The 18822-nt window shown below is 47.9% G+C and overlaps 1 protein-coding gene and 1 long non-coding RNA gene across 2 annotated transcripts in view; both read right to left on the reverse strand.

Moving 5' to 3' along the window:
• Window positions 1-18822, reverse strand: part of LOC8031049 (guanine nucleotide-binding protein-like 3 homolog) — a 35211-nt gene that overhangs the window by 427 nt on the left and 15962 nt on the right. Inside the window, exons 9-14 of the mRNA XM_029966378.3 lie at window positions 16604-16691; window positions 14451-14631; window positions 12551-12693; window positions 9645-9781; window positions 5773-5873; window positions 2325-2484 (exon numbers count right to left, since the gene is read on the reverse strand). Of these exons, the coding sequence (XP_029822238.2) occupies window positions 2325-2484; window positions 5773-5873; window positions 9645-9781; window positions 12551-12693; window positions 14451-14631; window positions 16604-16691 (810 nt within the window). The remainder of the gene's footprint in view (window positions 1-2324; window positions 2485-5772; window positions 5874-9644; window positions 9782-12550; window positions 12694-14450; window positions 14632-16603; window positions 16692-18822) is intronic.
• On the reverse strand, window positions 596-2316 carry LOC115308449. Its single transcript, XR_003916516.2, has 2 exons — window positions 1597-2316; window positions 596-1374 (listed from the first exon to the last, which is right to left on the reverse strand). It is a non-coding gene; the product is annotated as an uncharacterized LOC115308449 (long non-coding RNA).

The following is an 18822-nucleotide window of genomic DNA, read 5'->3' on the forward strand; positions in this document are numbered from 1 at the left end:
CTACGTAATGTCAATGGGGGACTTGTAAAAATATAGCAAGTTGTGCAAATACCTGCTGGATAAAAGGTAATTTTTCTATAAATCTTGCGTTCCAACATACATACAAATGCTTCAAAAACCTGGTATCATCGACTAAACTTTTATTATACGGAGTTTTAGTGGCACCATCTATACGAGGTCAACAAAACCGTCGGCTCTATCTGATACCGCAAACAAAAGCCGGAGGGGCACAGGGCCGGACGGGGATGGCCGGACCCGGACACGAGACTTTCCTCCTGTCGCCATGTTGATCCCGCTGAACACGCCAACTACATACAAGCACGTGACCGCGAGCAGGTGAGTTCTCGCCGCTCACTGATGGCTCTAGAGAGAAAGCTTCACCGGAACTCCGCGTGGCCCCCATTCATGTCACAGCGCACATGACTCGGAAGATGGTGAAAGAGTTGAGAGGTGCCGAAAACCTCAATCTTTGTTAATTTTTAAAATAAAAACTAGGACATGTGGGCAAAAGCCGTTTTTGTTTTTTACTTCAGAAAGGTCGAGGCACCAACTTTCAAATTATTTCAGCAAAGTACTGAAACTGTTGCACAGCTCCTTTAAATGATACCCAGAATTTTATTTAACTGAAACGAGGCGGTGGCGCCACAGTGCGGGTTTTAGTGGAAGTACTTTGCATAGAAAACCAAACATGGCAGCCGACCTTAGTTTAAAATGTCGTGCCGTAGTAGTTAGTAACGAACTTTGAACATGGTTTGAGCACTTCGTTGAACCATATTCCAGTGTAGATACAGGAAACACGTGGCAGTGCGTTACCGTCATCGACGCTTTCACGATTGAATCCAAGCTTCTTGCCACGCGAGAACACGTATAAGGCAACGCGGGTAGCGCTTTCAATGTCGAGACAGGCGACCTTTACTCCCTAGCGAGATAAAGGAACACAGCTGCACAAAGACGGAGCTGCGACAGACGCATTAGATTGCACTGGACGACGCGACTCTACACATCGTTGCCAGTGGCACTGCCAAGCAGCTGCAGAACGGTGTGCGCCCTCGAGTGTCTCGCATAGTGAATTGAAAGTATCTTCCTAATGCTAGCATTTGAGGTCACAATGTTACAGGGCCTTGGCAGCTGGTTGCCAGCTCCACCAACGACAGCGTCCGTCCATGTGATGCCGAATAGTGAAGCGTCCCCCACTGCGACCTCTTCTAATACGTCCGCAGCATCTGCACCTTCCTGTACTTCTCCATCTTGCTGCAGAGTGAACGTTCTGCACCTTGACGTTGGAAAACCTACCTGCCTCCAGAGTTGCTCACGTTCAATTGTGTCGCCCGCAGTCGAAAGCACCAATGACGGCAATGCCCCTTTGTGTTTTTCCTTTATCTGCGCTAAACTATGTCTCTACGAAGCGCTCGTGCGCTCGATGATCCGGAAATTGCTGCGGGACCCATCTACGGCGCCCATTTCCTACCCTCCAGCCGGGTGCAGCCCGGCATCTCGGAGGCTCGGCAGCCACCCGGTCACGCCAAAAGCGGACTATGTTTTCTAATCATAAATAGTATAAGCTTTTTCGATGCTATAACAGTCGGGGCACGATACCTTTATTGTTCCCAATAAAACAGCAACTAAACACAAAACAAATAAAACCGACGATTCGTCGAGTGATTCCAGCTACGTGTTGTCTGCTTTTGGCGCGACCCCGCGGCTGCCGAGCTGTCATAAGATGCCAGGGCCGCTGCCATCATCTGTCGTTTGTTGCGCCGGTCTGAGGGTGTGCGGACAGCAGATAGGCGCCGTAAGAAACTTTGGATACCGAAGCGGGTGAGTGAAAACCTTACAAAATTGTACTTTATGGAGACTGGCGCTGCACTGAAGGAAGTGTAAGAATAACTTGCAGAAGGTCGTCTCCAATACCCTGCTCGGCGACCCCTGCGCGGTAGGTAGGTGCCCATTGCCGATGCCTCGCCATTTACAAAGTGGTTGAATGCATTACTTGTAGGCTTTAAGTCATTCGCAGGTGAACTCAATAGGCAGTCACGAAGACGCACCCACGATACCTTCGGCACATTGGTCGTTTCTTTGAGAAACGAGCGCTCTTTCTTTCCATCCAAGGGATTGGGAAGGCGTGTGGATCCCGCTTAAGTAAATTTTGAGAGGTACTGCAGTTGGTCCTAGATGGTGAGACTTTTTAAAGTACACGCTACTCACTACGGATCCTCAGAAACGAGCGAAAACAATAGCAACACAGTCGCCCCAGGAAGTTTGGCCGCATTTGTTTTTGTTTAACTCTGTGTAGTTTCCCCCCAATTCAACAGTTCCCTGCGCACCGTTGCGCTTGCGCTTCTTGATCTGCTTCTTAAACTCCTTGCGGCGAGCCTTGTTCTGCTGGTCGAGCACCGGCAATGCCTCGTCCGCCTTGCCCGCTTTTGCCGGCTGCTGCTTCTTCCGGCCCCGGCCCATCTTCACCGTGAACTTCCCCTCCGGCTCCTGCACGTGCAATTTGCAAATGAGCCCAATCGACCTCGGGACCGCCTTCCCTGTCTCAAACACCTCTCGCCTAGTGGGGAACTCTGAAGAGACATTCTTTTAAAAACGGAACTCTATACTTTTAGAGCTCTTGCACCGTAAACCACTTTCGAGGGCTCAATATTTCGCTAATTTCTGAAAGTGGGGGTCTCGGAAATGTTATGCGAGCAAAGATTTAGCATTTCAACATTTTTATTTTGACTCCACTCGTCGGCCGTTTATACGGAGGCCGAGGAAACTACGACGATGCAGTGTGGCGTAATGAGTGATATGTATTCATTACCACGACTTAATATATCCGGGAGACCAATTTTTCGCAATAATTTTCAAGTTGCAAGATTCAGAAAAGCTAGGTTCTCGCAAAAATCGAATCGTTTACAGTAATTGACAAAAACTTGGGGACTTCCCGAATCCTCGCTCGCCTTTGCCCGAAACTCAAAATATTTTCCCAGTTTTAGTCTTCCTTCGCGCCGGTTTGGAATTGTTTGGCATTCTCAGTCTGCAGTTTCCAAAACACCCAAGAAAACAACAGCTTGTTGGGAGAATAAAATGAGAATTGAACAGGTGCCTCGATTGAGCTCATTACATTGGGCTCTTAAGGGGAGACGCGGGTCTTAAAATGGTGAAAAAACGCGAAATTTCACGTTTTTCAAAATTCACATACTTGGATTAATTGTAGTCTAAGGTACCTGCCTGCAAAGTTTCAGTGTCGAATTCAATGTCTAAGCATGCAAAAAATGATGTTTACGATGTCCCCGCAGAGCCCTAACACAGCGAGTTCAATAAAAACAAGTGGAACTTCGCGCCCCACACGTTTCGCGATCGCTCGTCGGATCGCGGCCATCTTGGTCTTGTTGGAAAGCCGCTTATATTCCCCACGTCCCTATTCCATTCGTTATCGCGACAACATCGGGGAACGTCCGCATTCCGCGGGTTTCGAAGGCCCCAATTGCGATCGCTCATTGGCCGGCTAGCAAGGTGCCCATACGTCGGAGCACGCGCGGCGCCTAGCGCTCCTGCTATTGGCCTCAACGCGCCCCTCCGCTCTTTTTCTCCTTTCCTCCTTTCCGTTCCCTCGCTGGCGAGAGGTGCGTCGTCTGCTCCTGGGCCCGTCTTCCGTCCGTCTCCTTAGGCCTGTCTGCTTTGTTTCCTCCGTGGTCTAGCGCACGTTTTAGTTCCCGTTTGCGCGCTTGCGTTGAACATTGTTGGTTCGTTTTCCTACGAAGTCGCGCATGTTTTGTTTCGCTTCGAGTTCTCGAGATGCCGGATGACGCTCGGTTAAAATCGAGCACGCGGCAAGCGTTTGGAAGGAAGAGGAAGCGACCGTGGAACAAGAAGCCGAAGCTGTCTGCTGCAAGTGCGCCACCGCGATTGACGCCACTGCGATCGGCACCGCCGGATGCCTTGGATCTTCCGGAAACATCAGCCGGAGACATCGCGACTCCATGCAGCAGCGGCAGTTTGTCGAGCTTTGCGAGCGCGGTTCATGTCGACACCGCATACTACACGGCCGAGCAGGCGCAAAGAGTCGCACGATCGGACGAATGCAAGCATGCGCTATCGGAAAAGTCGGCGACCCAGCGCAAATCCACCTTCTCGGCATCACCACAGGAGGCCAGACGCGCGACGCTGGGACACAGTTCATTGTAGTGGACATGAAAGCTCTCAAAGCATGGAGAAGGACAATCTGTTTGCATAAGGCCAACGCTGCCCACCAGAGCAGCAGCAATGCAAAGCAGAGGTTCTCCAGGCAACACCAAACTGGAACAGCTGGGGACTACAGTCCTGGACAGCTGTGAGGGGCTCCCCTTTCAAGTACTACACGAACAAAGGCCCTTTTCAGGGCCAAACAAAATCTGCTTTCGGAACGTGCAACTTTTGGTGCCTCCTCCCGTTGTCCCTTATAGAGTCTACTCATTCTTTTATAACTTTATTTTACATTGCAGACATTATTTCTCAGTTTTATATTATTTTTTAAAGGTTCTTGTGAACGGATTGCAGAATTTTTCATCTCAATTTGTTCAGATAGAACTATGCTTCATATTGCTGAACATTATTGCAGGGGATCCCTTACTCAATTTTATGCAATGAGTGTCAAAACTTCAACTGCAATTTTCTCAGCTTTGCATTTTTCGTCTACATGCCTAGCCTTACGGTTGTTTTCATGAGATTATTCTTCGAGGATTTCTATAAACTTTATACCGTTGAATTCAGAAAGAAGTGAACTGCAGGGTGATGCTATTTTTGTATGACAGTATGGGCCCGAAATTGTATTACTAGTGATAATGTGACCTCGTTAGGCTTTCTAAATAGTGTACTTGACCTAATTAGACTAGTTCTATACAAAGATCTATCTTTACAAAAATATAAATAGCATCATCTTGCATGACAGGTCTTTAGCTACAAATCTATATCACTTATGCAAAAAAATTTGTATTAAAAAGTTCCTTAATGAGTCGTAAGAAATGACCTAATTAGGCTTCATTATTTTCTTCGTAACTCAAAAAGTAATTGAGATATTGCAGAACTAATTAAATATTTGAAAAGAGGAAGCCAAAACACATCTGCACACTGATTTTCATTATAATCCATTAATAAACAAAAAAGTCGATTTTAGAACCAGTGTCTTGCCTTAAGAGCTCTTCTGCCAAGTAGATGGCAAAGCGTGCTGCAGCTTCAAGAGGCTCTTCCCCGAGCACAGACAATTGGCAGTTGACACCTTCAAAGCTGTAAAATATTGGACCGCTTGCTGCGAACGAAGCACCGCAGCAAAGCGAGATTGAACGCCGGGTGAAAATGGTCCGCTATTTCACGTTGCGACCCATTGACAACCCACGTTAGCAAATCTCAAGTTGTTCCGCTGCCGTACACAAGTTGGCATCGACCAGTGGACGAAGGGGTACAAGGACACTGGAGGGCCGCAAGACCTCTCTCGCTTCGTGTACGTTCGCCAGAATATTGCCCGACTGTGACTCTCGAATGAATGTCTGGCTGGTTGATTATAAGCTCTAGCAAGTGTCGTCGACCAATGAGGAATATTTTTATCCGTTTGAGCAGTGAAAATTTAGCGAGAATCTAGTACCACGTGACGTCGTGTTGCCACGAGACGCTGCAGTGTCGTGGCGCGAACACCGTCCACCAAAGTCAGCGGGACGCAAGCGAGGACAATGTAAACACGGCGGTGTGCGGCGTCTCGAAGCGCAGTTCACTCGCAGGATGAGGCAAGGACCGGTTTCAATCCAAGCTTACCTGGTCGGTCTCCATGGAGGTGTCCTGGCCATCCAACACGATCACCGCCGTGCCGGCAGACTCCATGACGACGGCGTCGGTGGGCTTAACCACGCGAACGGCTGGGCAGAGCGAGAGGGGCAAGCACACGGGCGAGCCGGTTAGGACGCCGACGAAAAATCGCGCACAAGGCGACAAGGACGAACGAGGAAGGACTCAAGGTTTACCAACTCACCCAGCTTACCAGTTTACTATGATTAAGAAGCGTCCTGCCTCCTCACAGGGTCTACATTAGAAGGAAAGGGCAAGCTTGTTACAGCGAAGCTGTTATACGCTAGGGTCTGGGAAAAATATCGTAGAGCCCTTCCACTTCACGCGAAGAGGGAGGACGAGCCAAGCTGTTATCTTTACGACGTCGAGGACGATGCCTAGAGCACTAACTCTAGGATGACCTCAAGGACGACTTCTAGGACAATGCCTAGAGCACTAAGTCTAGGATGACCTCAAGGACGACTTCTAGGACGACGCCTAACGTCGTCTTTGGGGTCGTCCTCTAGGCTTCGTCCCAGATGTCGTAAAGATAACAGCTTTGCTGGTCTTCCATCTTCACCTGAAGTGGAAGGGCTCTACAACTTTTTTTACCACTTTTTACCAGTGCGCCAGCAATTATAGTGCCGAAAAAAAATCATAATTGTATTTATAACCTTTTGAGCTAAACAAATTAATTTACTTTACGAAAGTAACAAGGGATGAATGAATAAGGAATCTGTTCTGCAAAGGGAGGGTGTGACGAACTGTGTACAGACTAGCGAAACCAAAAGGACAACGCCGCGAAAAGAAGAAACAAAAGATGGAGTGGCACGAGAAGAGGAAGAGCGCTGGAAGATTAACAGGGAGGCAAGTACAGGCCTTCTTGGGGCCGTCCTCCAACCTGGTGAGGCTCGGCCCAATCCCGAGGCAAGGGAGCGATTCCTAATCGACGGAACATGTCGAAACAGAAGCTGGCTGCCACAAGGAAAAAGGCAGCTGCGTGCTTCACCACCACCGACGGCACATCCCTTGTTGTCGCTGACCACGCCACGCACCAACTGGTGAAGCGCCTTTCTCTGCCCTACTCCGCTTGTACACAAACTATGACTGTGATTTTGTTTACCTTACGTGCCCCGTAATACGAGTGACTATTCTTCTATCTACAAATTTTTTTTTATTTGATTGAGTTCTTTTTTTTTTCTAATGTAACTAAAAGTTATATCAGTAATCCTCTGCCTCGTCCTTGCAAAAACAAACCGCTCTTCCACACAAACCTTCTTGCAGAGGGCACTTTCGCCTAATGGGGAAGGGGAGGCGAGGCTACATTCTTGTCACGGTGTTGGCATTCCACCCCCAGAGAGAGGGAGGTCTCCCTCTCTTGGGCTACGAGACAAATCCGCTCGTACGAGCGATTGTGTGCGGGTCGGTGCCTCTCCCAGTGAGGCTGCGATGCGGGGCAGCCCCGTATAAGGTGTCGTACGGCAGGTTGGGTAAGGCGGGAAGAGCAAGTTTGGTTAGGTTGCTCTTGGTCCAAAAGCATAAGTACAGTTTAAGGGAGTAACATATTCGTAAGATCCAGAGAGATGCCTCGAAAGGTGGCCTGTTTTAGGCCCACTTTTCTGTTCCCGCTAAAACAGCCAACGATAGCCTAGAAATAGCATCAGCCAGGTGACCTCCGAGTAACGGGCTGCTTTTCGCGTCCTTTTCATCTCGAAATGTTTGCCGCGTTTGTCGGGGCTTCCCTCGGTGCCGGTTGGAACCGCCCGAGACAACGTTCGGCCGACCAAGGTTGCCCGGGTACTTAATGGCAGAAAGCATCAAAAGCGAGAGAACAACATCGTAGCGTGACCACTGTGGGCACCGACGGCAGCCATAACGAAACATCTGACTCACTTCATCTCCTCTATTGCAGTGGTTCTTAAATGGGGATCTGCGAAAGAAGGCATCCTAGAGGTCCACAAAGCCCTGCTCATCAGTCAAGCCTGGCAATAAAAGTTGTCCTTTTCCAGATTGAGAAGAAACGCTCCAATTTCCGGGCCTATTTTCTCGTGTGTATGTCAACGAGAGAAGTCTACTCTGCACTAGCCCTTAGTTATATTCATTTAGTAAATCATAATTAACCTATACCTTTTTCTTCCCCTCACCAGTAACGAGGACCTACCTCCATCATCTCCGCCGACCCTCAAGGGGCCTGCCAAACATCGATGGTTGAGAACCACTGCTCTATTGCATAGAACATAGGATGCGGGATTCAGAAATATGAAGTCTAAATGGCAACAAGTTGAATCACGGTGGAGGTCTCATGGGCCAACGGTGCGAACGAGCTTCCCAAAAATAGAGCAATGACTCGAGCAGTGTCTGAAATTTCAATTGCTGTTATACATTAGCTATATGGGGTGAGTGACCCGCGAAATCGTCTTTTCATTTTTTTTCTTGCAGCAGCCGAGTTGAGTTGTCGAATAGATTCGGCGGCTATGCCCATTCCCATCAACAGCAACAATCTTCGAGGTTTTCAATCTCTTTGCCGAAGAGATTGGAAACTGAGCGGCAGGCCGGAACTACGGCTGCAGGGCTTTGGTGAGTCACGTGCGAGAACGGGGGAAGGTGAGCTTGAAAAAGCGTTTGCGATGTTCAGAGGAGAGACATGTTGCAGTTACGCCATATCTATGGAGATCCGGCGTTACGGCGACTTTTCTAGACAAGATGGTGCGGAACATTTTTAAAAAAGCGCCGCATTAGCAATTCCCTGGACGATGCGGATCACGAGGTTATCTGCGACAACGAAGGTGCGAGCGTGGATGTATTAGAAATAAAGCCACGGTTTCTAGCCACATTTGGACGTCACTAGGAGCAACTAGTGCGGGTAATACGCAAGAAATTTTTTTGTCTTTCCCGAGAGTAGCAAGTGTGGGGGGTGAGTTATATGCAGGGAAGGGTAAGAAGCGCGAAAAGTAGGGGATTTGAAAATATGTTTTCTCAATCTGATCTCGAGGGTGACATTTGAGGTAAATCCAAGACAAAGGAATAAGAAACATGTTTACAAATCTCTGTAATGCGAAATGAGTGCACCGTGACAAAAAGCATCGTGACACGGTGTTGTTCGTTGTCGTCGTCCATGCCTTGTTGATTCGGTTCACTTCACATCTTTCCGCTCAGCCAGGTTAGGTCTGGCAGCTCCCTAAGTGCATAAAACCTACCGGCCAAGAGAGAATTTCCTAATCTCCGATCCACCCAGACGTCTCTGGAGGCACTTCTGCACTGCCTTCCTTTAATGACTGGGCATCAAAAAAGTCAGCGATGCCACCTCCCTGGTAGAGAGCCTTGATTTAAGGGAGGGAGCAACCGCGGGCAATGCTTGCAATTTAATGGTGGACGCCTCCTGCACCAACTGATCGGGTGGCGAGGAGAAAAGTGGGCGAAAAGCCCGAGACATTTGTGGACGACCGACGCTTTCGTCACCTGCTCGTTGCAAACGCATCCCATAAACCACCCTGGTCGAGCACTTGGAAACTCTCCGAAATATAGACTTCCTAGGCGACAATTGAGACTAGTGGCATCATGAGCAGATGACAGTGCATGTGTGAACACCCGATATCGAAAAAAAAAAAAAAAAAAAAACCTCAAACGCATCTTTTTTTTATGCTTAGATACTACCATAAAATCCCGAGCAAGCGCCCACTCAAAATTTGAAAAAAATAACGTAAAACTGGGCGCTCCTTAGGTCAAGAATATGTAAAAATATGTCCTTTGTGTATTTTCCAAATGTTACAAAATTGAGGGGTGGACGGTTAGTGTGAAACGAGCGGTTGCTCCTCATTTTATGGTAACTGGGGTAATCCGGACGAGGCAGGCAGGCAGCCCACCTTCAAGCTCCATCTTCTCCTCCTGCTCCAAGGAGGCAATGTCAAACTCCTTGGCCATGGTCTGCACAATCTCGGCTGCCAGGTGCGTCGTCTGCTGGTCCATGGCCGGGGGCTCCGTGTAGTACTTGATGCGCCCACTGCAAGCGAGGGCACGAGACAGACACGCTGCAAAGCGAGCGGCACCCTACGCCAAAAAGAATTTTGGGAATAGGCCGTATGGAACCGGTCGTAGCGGATGACGGGGGACCTTGAGAGGCAGTTCAGAGGCACAAATGCGCTTCCCTCTCTCTCTCTTCACAGTCAAGGGGTAGATAATGCGGAATGAGGCGTTTTGGCATTTTTACAACTAGTCTCCGTCTGGGCGTCGCACAAATACCACAGTGAACCACGGTGTCTGAGCGCATCTCCGACCGGCGTGCTCTCCACCAATATCACTAGGTCACTTCAGTCGTGGAACTTCTCACGGATGCTGCTCTGCAAACAGCATTTCAAGCAGTGTTCTGCATTTTGTTGCAGCTAGCAGACAACCAACGGGCGTTGAGCCCCAATTGTCCACTGGCCATCTTTCCTGAATGAAAACCATATAGCCTCATGCTTTAAAATATAATAAAAAGCGTAGAGGTTTTTTTTGTCCGCACCTCGCTGAGTCTACTGCAAACATGCCGCGTGCAGATTCTTTTTAGAGCGCAGCTCTTAGGCGCCCGTTCCCGGCTTGAGCGGCGTCGCCGTCGCCGTCGGCGTCGGCGTAACCGCGCGGTGCATTATGGGTAAATTTCCCCGCTAAATCTAGCGGAAAAATTTCTCCGCTAAATCTAGCTGAAAAACGTCCCCGCTAAATCTAGCGGAAAATTTTCCCCGCTAAATCTAGCGGAAAAAATCAACCCGCTAAATCTAGCGGAAAAATTTCCCCGCTAAATCTAGCGGAAAATTTTCCCCGCTAAATCTGGCGGAAAAATTTCCCCGCTAAATCTAGCGGAAAAATTTCCCCGCTAAATCTAGCGGAAAAAATTTCCCCGCTAAATTTAGCGGAAAAACTTCCCCGCTAGATCTAGCGGAAAATTTTCCCCGCTAAATCTAGCGGAAAAATTTCCACGCTAAATTTAGCGGAAAAACTTCCCCGCTAAATCTAGCGGAAAAACTTCCCCGCTAAATTTGGCGGAAAAAGTTTCCCGCTAAATCTAGCAAAAAAATTTCCCCGCTAAATCTAGCGGAAAAATTTCCCCGCTAAATCTAGCAGAAAAACTTCCCCGCTAGATCTAGCGGAAAATTTTCCCCGCTAAATCTAGCGGAAAAAATTTCTCCGCTAAATCCAGCGGAAAAATTTCCCCGCTAAATCTAGCGGAAAAAATTTTCCCGCTAAACCTAGTGGAAAAATTTTCCCGCTAAATCTAGCGGGGAAATATTGGTCACGTGACCTGGGAGGTCACGTGAGGGGGGGGCACGTGACTCCCCCTCCACGTGGACCCCCTACCCTGAGGTCACGTGACCCCAACAAGGTCACGTGCCCTCGGGGGGGGGGGGGGGGGTCATATGGACCCTTTCCCCTATGTCACGTGACCCCCAAGAAACCGTGGCCCTCAGTGCCCTTCCCTCCTCCTCCTCAAGAGCTGCGCTCCAATTCGGCGTTACAGGGAGTGGTAAACGGCTTTTTTTTGTCACTCGGCAAGCGAGAATTTTAAACTCATTTTGATTCTGACAGCAACGCGCAGCAAATGTGCCATTAATGAAACGAGCAATTTGGCAGAACATAGAAAGAGAAACAACCACATCGGACATTTTGAAAACAGTTATCAATCCGAAAGCAGGGAGCAAGGTAGCTGACGACGATGTCTCCTAATGCAGAGTGTGTGCTCCCTTCCGGAGCACAGTTCTACAATGTAGTTGATCTAGCGACGTTGCTCTGCACGCCTCCACTTTCACCGCTCAAGTTCCACCCAGTGACTTCACAGTCGTGCAATGCCGACATGTTTGGCAGTAGAACTCAACAGGTATACCCAGGGCGACCACATATTTGGTTGCCTCGATGCCAGCATGTCCGCACTTGTCTGTCCACCACAAGTAGAGGACACACAATGCACCGGTCAGAGATGCCCTCCAGACACCATGGCCATTACGGCAGCATCTGGTACAGTCTTTGCTCTAAAGCAACGTGTATAGACCAACACACTGCCCCGACGTCACGCAGCTGCGGTAGCGCTGTTGACGGCACTGCGCAGGCGCGTTTCACTTCACGCGAATTTGGTTTCTGCGCATGCGCAGTGCCCACACCTAGTGTGGGCAAACGCCGGCTTGTTTGTAAACAGCGTGTCGGTCTATACCCATGGCTATGCCACTGGTTGTGGGCCCCTGAGAAACATGGTGACAGGATCCTAACACATTTCAGCAGCTGGTTTTATCACAAAGCGTCGCGAGACACTGTGTCATTCCGACAAGGAACAAAGATTACCGGAAACCTAAGCAATTTCAACTGTCGTGTTTGTGAAAATTATGACAACCTGCAATTCACATTCATGAATACCTCACCCCAGGGCCAGGGTTGCTCTGTCACAGTCAAGTCCATTGCAACTATTCGTACATGCCTAAAAATTAATTGTCGGGCTAGTAGGCTATTCATTTTGCGCTATAGTATTTATGGTAATCTGGTCCGACAAATGGAAATTTTTACTTTCGCATAAACTCGGTCACAGCGGAATGGAGCAGTCGTGCGACAGATGACGTAACCGGGAGTTTCCACTAAGGACACCCGCACATTTTCCCCAGACGATTTCCACTAACAGCTGTCACCACAAAACACCCGCTAGTAGGCGAGAGCCGCCACACAATTTAGGCTGTTCAGCCGCAACCATATATACACCTGTCCATCAAGTACAGTTAATAGTACAGATCACAGTAGTGCAGGCACATACCAGTTCCAGTCTGTAAGGATGCGCTTTGCAGCCGCAATGGGGTTGGGCAGGCCGCCCTTACGCAGCAGGCCCATGCGCTTGGCCAGCAGGGAGAAGCACTCCTCCGGGGTGGAGAAGTCCGGCAGCCGGTAGTGCAGCATGAACTGCGAGGCATCCATCCATTCATTCGTTCCACTCGTAAAGAAAGTAGTCCGCCATTTTAGATGCCTAACACGTACGGGGCCAGCTCTTGGCCCTCTCGTGTCCGAGACTGGGTTGTAGCCTCTATGGGGGGTGCAACGTGGAGCGAGCAGTTGCCAATTGCATGCTCCATGTGCAATCAATGGTTGTCTTGGAACGGGAATTTTCCACAACGTACGGCGTGGAAGCAAGCACGAAAATTCTTACTTGCAGGCTGCCACCAGAGCGGTGCAGGTGCAACAACAATGGGCAAGGTAGAGAGGAGTGAAAGACGCGGAAGGAAATCGCCGTGCCCAACCCGAAGCCGTTTTTCGGCAGTTTAGGCCCCACATTGGAAGCAATCCCTCGGTGCAGACTGCAATGGCCGTGAAATACTGGGCAGCCCGTTAAAGTGCCAAAGAGACCGCCAAATTAGTTTTCCTTCATTTGCCTCAAGTTTGGTTCAACGCTAGATCATGCTCAACTTCTGACTAACATACTATCACGTAAAAACTAGGGGCGTGCGAATTCTCGAGATTTCGAATACGAATCGAATATTTTGCTTATTTGATTCGTATTCAATTCGAGATTTGCATATTTGGAAATTTGCGACTATCCGAGCAATGTACGAATATTCGAGTAAATAGGCAATAATCCGTGTGAGGGTCATGTCCTCAACATTCAGAGTTCCCTTAAAAGCCGTGTTTAGTACCCTAAAATGGCGGGTACTGTAGCCTTTTTCCTTTAAACCCTTACCATTTACGTTATTCATAGGACTACCGTGTTTGCACGATTTTAACGCGCAGGCAGATTTCGCTCCCAGACATTAAAAAAATAAATTGCTGTCGATTCTACCGCACAGGGAAAACAATGGAGATTGAACACATACTTCATAGAATGGATTTTAAGAAACGCATGCCAACAAAAACATAAATATTGTGCACTAATCGCCATTGTCGGAGTCCGGCCATGGTTCTTCGTCGTCCACAGAGGTAAGTCTCGCTGTCTTCTAAAGCGTTTTTGAAAGCCGCGCTTTTTGCGCTTGTACGAGTGTGCGACCGTTGCCCCCGGGAGGGTCGTCTTCCAAACACCACTTTGCGAGCTTGTCGGGTTGCTGGCATTGTGACACCACGCTGTGATGCTCCGTTGTTATCTTTTCCCACCAGTGTGATGGATTTTCGTTTAAATAAAGCCTCTTAGTGGAATTTATATGGTTTTTCCATTGTAAAACGAGAGACACGAGTCCGTAGAAGCGAGAGAATGCGCATGACGCGGATATCAAAATGGCGAATGTCAACAAACGGTCACGGTGGTGATAGGGCTAACCACCTTATACCGAGATTGCGTTCTCCTTTTTCGGTTTCAATCGTAAAACCCACGTATATTTGGGACCGATTTTAACGGAAAAAGTGCGGGTTAGAATCGTTCAAACCTATGTTCTAGCTCACGACAAAAAAAACAGTTTTGGTTTTCGCCCCGCAACACTCTCTGAAAGCGCGCGAGTACCCCAATTAACCCCAAGTGCAGTCGTAAACAGACACGTAGAAACAAAAACCAACAATATCGTGGCTAGGAGAAGAGCGTAGGGACATCTTACGGCACGTCCGTCAAGCGCCCGCAAAGAGACTCGATTGCGAAACCGCACGTTCGAAACAATCTAGATTCGATTGAGCCAAGGAATCGAATAGTCTGTTATTCGAGCGAGAAGGCATGGCGCACAGCCCCCCGTGGGGCGTCCCACCTGGTCCTTGGAGGCCCTGCGGAGGATGGAGGAAGCGGGTCCCACGGGGTCCTCCAGGTCTTCTGGCCTCTTGGCGTTGCGCAGGGCCACCGAGGCCTGGGAGGCCCCCTGGGCGGCCATCACCACTCCGGGGCTGTCCAGCAGGGACACGTGCTTGTCCAGCTGCACCTTCTGCATCACCCTGCACGCCCGACCCAGGTCAAACACAAAGGAGGACGGCGCGGGACTTTAAGGGGAGACGAGGGTCATCAGCTTTTCATTTATCGTGTTGAAATTTAGTATACTGATGTATTTCTCAGTGATGATTTCAAAGGTGCAATTAGTTTTCAGATAGCTTTACTAGATTCTGAGTCATCAATAAATTTGTAATCTTAGTTAGGTCCTCCTTGTGGGTCCTGGTTTCGCTAGTTTCTTTGGCATTGAGAGGACAATCTTCTTTGAGAGTCTGCCTGCCATACTGCCAGCCCCGAATCTAAAGCACAAACGCCTGTAACTCCCTCTTAATCAGCACGCCTTGTACGGCTTCTCGGAGAAAAAGGTAAGCAATTTCTATCTATTTCGCAAGAGTCTAGATGTTCCAATCCGGCAGAAGAAACGGTTGGACAAAAATTGCTTTCCACTGTATCTATTCAATAGCCCATGTGGCACATTATAAGTTAAATTTTTTTTTATTGAATGTTTGTTTCGCGCATTACTGAAAAATCCATTCCCCAGTGCCTTCTGCACATCTAATGTCAGTACGTTGTATTTCAAACTCCTGGCATTCACATTTGCTAAATGCGAGTTCTGATATAACAAATTATTTGGTACATCGAGCTAACATACGCATCGGAGAAAGTTTGCTATAAATGGGTTCAACTGTATCGTTGCGTTTTCTCCGATTACACGCCACTTTTGTGGTCTGCTGGAGACCGTAGAACAGACGCTCTGCCGTGTTCTAACGACACATTTGCCAGTTGCGTGAGCCGGAGGGAACTGCACCTGGTGTATCTTCTGCTCGCCGTTATTCCACTTTCCCTCGGCACAAACGGAGAGAGAGCCACACACACATTAACACGCACGTGTGCTAGCTTATTGTAATAAACAAAAATGTGGACTTTTGTGCTACTTCGAACTAAAACTTAAAATAAATAGGACATCAGCTATTTCATAGTTGCATATTTTATGCTGCATGACTATTGCATGCTGGGAGCATAAATAAATCTTTATTTCTTTTTTTTTAAATCCCCCATGTAACGGATTGCAAATGTAGAAAACATATTTCTGATACCTTTAGAATTTGTTACAACTGGCTTTGAAACTAATACATGATGCCTACAAATATTTAGTTTGTGTCAGAAAAAGCCTTTGAGTTAACTGAAGTTGCGAAATAGCCCACTTCGAGTTTTTGAGAAATTTGGGGCATCATTTTTGTAATATGCAGATGCACCACTACGCGATAAACCCATTTCAGCTTTGCATGTTTTTGCGCTGAACTTGTAAGCCAACATTTTTGGCAATTCCGCAATTTATTATAAAGGCACCCGACTGTAATTACCGCACATTTATTGGATTTTCTCAGTAAATACCAAAATTAAAAAGCAGCCACGAACTATGCACTTAGATTATCTGGAGGCAAATAAAAAATAAAGATTCCTCTCCGCAGCTTGCAGTCGCTGTGTGGCAATTTTTAAAGGCAATGCTTTCACGTGCTGGTTTCCAAAGTTAGTGTGTCACGTATCGTCGACACAAAAATGTTAATTTGCTACATATAGGCCAAGTTATGTAACCTAAATCTAGCGATAAATTTTCACATTACATTTAACGGCAAAACTTGCCTAAAGTCGTTTATGCGTGCCTCATCCAACGAGCCTTCATGCTAGATCAAGCGAGGAAACTTCCCACCACATTTAAGTCGCATGACAGACGCCGTGACACCGTGACCGTGAAGTCACTAAACACCACAATGTCATGATGTCACGCGCCATTGCGCAAACTAACATCACGTCTCCATGCGACCCATAGTGGCACCGACCCCAAACAATCCAAGCGAGCGAAACAGATTTGAACGAGTCAACGCAGACGTATTCGGGCTCATCCGAAGCATGGAGCTAGGTCGCATCGTTGATTCCATCGGAGGCAGACGCCCCGAGAGGCGAGTGAGCTGCACTCACTTGGTGACTCCGGGGACGGCTCCCACCGTGCACGCCCGTGACCGCTTCAGGCTGTTCACTATGCTGCTCTTGCCCACGTTCGGGTAGCCTGCACCAGGGAGTGTTTCCACACCTCATTTCACAAAAGGCACTTTTTTCAGCCACATTTTCGCAATATCCAGGCTCTACTTTTTTCCCCAAATTAGTTATTATCTCTAAATTCAAAATAGCCATTGAGGAAATGGCAATGAAGGTGATTCCAAGTTTCCCGCGCTCTTCAGTGGAGTGACGGCCCATGTTGTACAACTAGCGAGTCGAGCCGGCAGTAAAAACAAAATGCGGTGCTTTGCGCATCTTTTCATTTTGATGGCGCAAGCCTGACCAGCATTCATTTCCCAGCATAAAATTCCTGTAACCCGTCAGGAACAAGCTGCCCCCCTATTGCAACATCTCACGTCACATTGTAAGCGTTTTCAAAAGAACCTCTCAGCACGTGTCTATAAATGTGTTGAACCAATTTTGAGGCAAATCAGTGGCTGTCAAGATGTTGCCAGAGGGACGCGGAACTCCTACAAATTTTTTAAAGTGCTTGAACAGTGCTTACAACAAAAACAGAAATTTTACCGCGATATTTTTGATGAAAGACACATTTTACTTTAGGAGTAATTCTAAAGGATCCTTTTATTTTGAGATGCAAGTAGGTTTTGGAAGCACCCCTAGTGAACTCCCAAAAGATATTTTTGAACTGCCGGCATTGTTTCTGCAAAAATAAACTTTCCCCAAATAAAATTATTTTTAATCGCAACGTTGACATTATTATTTTGAGCGAGGAGCCTTTCCAAAACTCTATTCCGGCCCTTCGACCCAAAATAGAAGTATGAAATAGGAGCATGCCACGAGACTCGACATGAGCCTCGCAGTGGAAATAAAACGCCTCTTAGCGGGGGAAGTTTATTCTGCGGCGTACCTGTCCCAAACAGGCACTTTAAAACAAATTTTGGGGAGAGTTCAGCGACCCTTTGACGACGTGGGCATTCACCGAGTTGCATTTCCCTACACTCAACGAAGATGCCACTGGCAAGGGCTGCACATTCCTGGGGGTGCTGAAAGGTTTGTAAAGTCACGCACCACATCACCCAAGAACTTTATTTTATTTTTTTAAAATAATAACATTTTTATTATTTTGGATATTTTCCACGCTAATAATAGAGTTTGACAAAGCCTGCCTCGTACAACGTGGCGTGGCAGCTGGGAGAAAAATAACTTCGAGTGAACGCTGCACTTTGCATGTGGCCTCTTTGCGTTCCTCCCAGTCCGAGAACCTACTCGGCCTCGTAAGACAAGCGCCGGGCAATGAGGTTCAGCGTCGTTATCTTACCTTCGCAACATCCACCAGATACAATGTTAGTTCAAGGAGGATTTCAATAAATGTGTTTGGGCCCATTCTACCGTGATATGCGCTTTCCTCTATATTAGACGAAAGAGGGCAATCAAGGGCTTCACTGATGTTCTTAAAACCTTACCCCTGCAAATCGGCATAATGTGAGCAATTCACCATAATGGGACCAATGGAACGTAATGTGAGCAACACAACGCAATGCAAACAATCCGACACAAGACGAGAAATTCAACGTAACAAGAGCAATCTACAATCCAGCATAATGCGAGCAATTTTGTGCAATGTGAGGTATCGGAGGCACTACGATAAATTCGGCATAACGTAAGCAGTTCACTGTAAACGATAAATTCAGTTTAACATGAGCAATTAAGTGTGACAAAGAAAAATTGAGCATAACAAGATGAATTCAGCATAACGAAAGAAATTCACGATAATGTGAGTAACGAATTGTAGACTCTGGACAACATAGCTCAGCAGCTCCCCCCATTCCAGGGAGAGGCCCTCTGCAAACCCCTTCCATTCAAGAAGTGCAAGGTTGCCAGGCACCGACACAAACTGCTCGACTGCGTTCCAAATCTCACTTCGGCAGAATCGAGTTACTCCCACGGGTCACATCACGGGGTAACAGAAATAGAGCGTGGCCGGATGGCAGCGGGTTTTCCAAACGCCAAGGAACAAAACCTTTAGTCTGGAACGAGATCGAGCGAATTGTGTTACACGGCCCTTGCACAACACGGGACGACTCCGAGCATGTAAGAGCCAGTCTCGCCCGGTGAAGCCCTTCAAGTGCCACAAGTGGCCATGCACACGATAATTCCCGGCAGTCTACTTCTGCCAGCCC

The sequence above is a fragment of the Ixodes scapularis genome, unplaced genomic scaffold (genome assembly GCF_016920785.2).
Source record: "Ixodes scapularis isolate PalLabHiFi unplaced genomic scaffold, ASM1692078v2 PGA_scaffold8__174_contigs__length_109621045, whole genome shotgun sequence".
NCBI lineage: Eukaryota > Metazoa > Arthropoda > Arachnida > Ixodida > Ixodidae > Ixodes > Ixodes scapularis.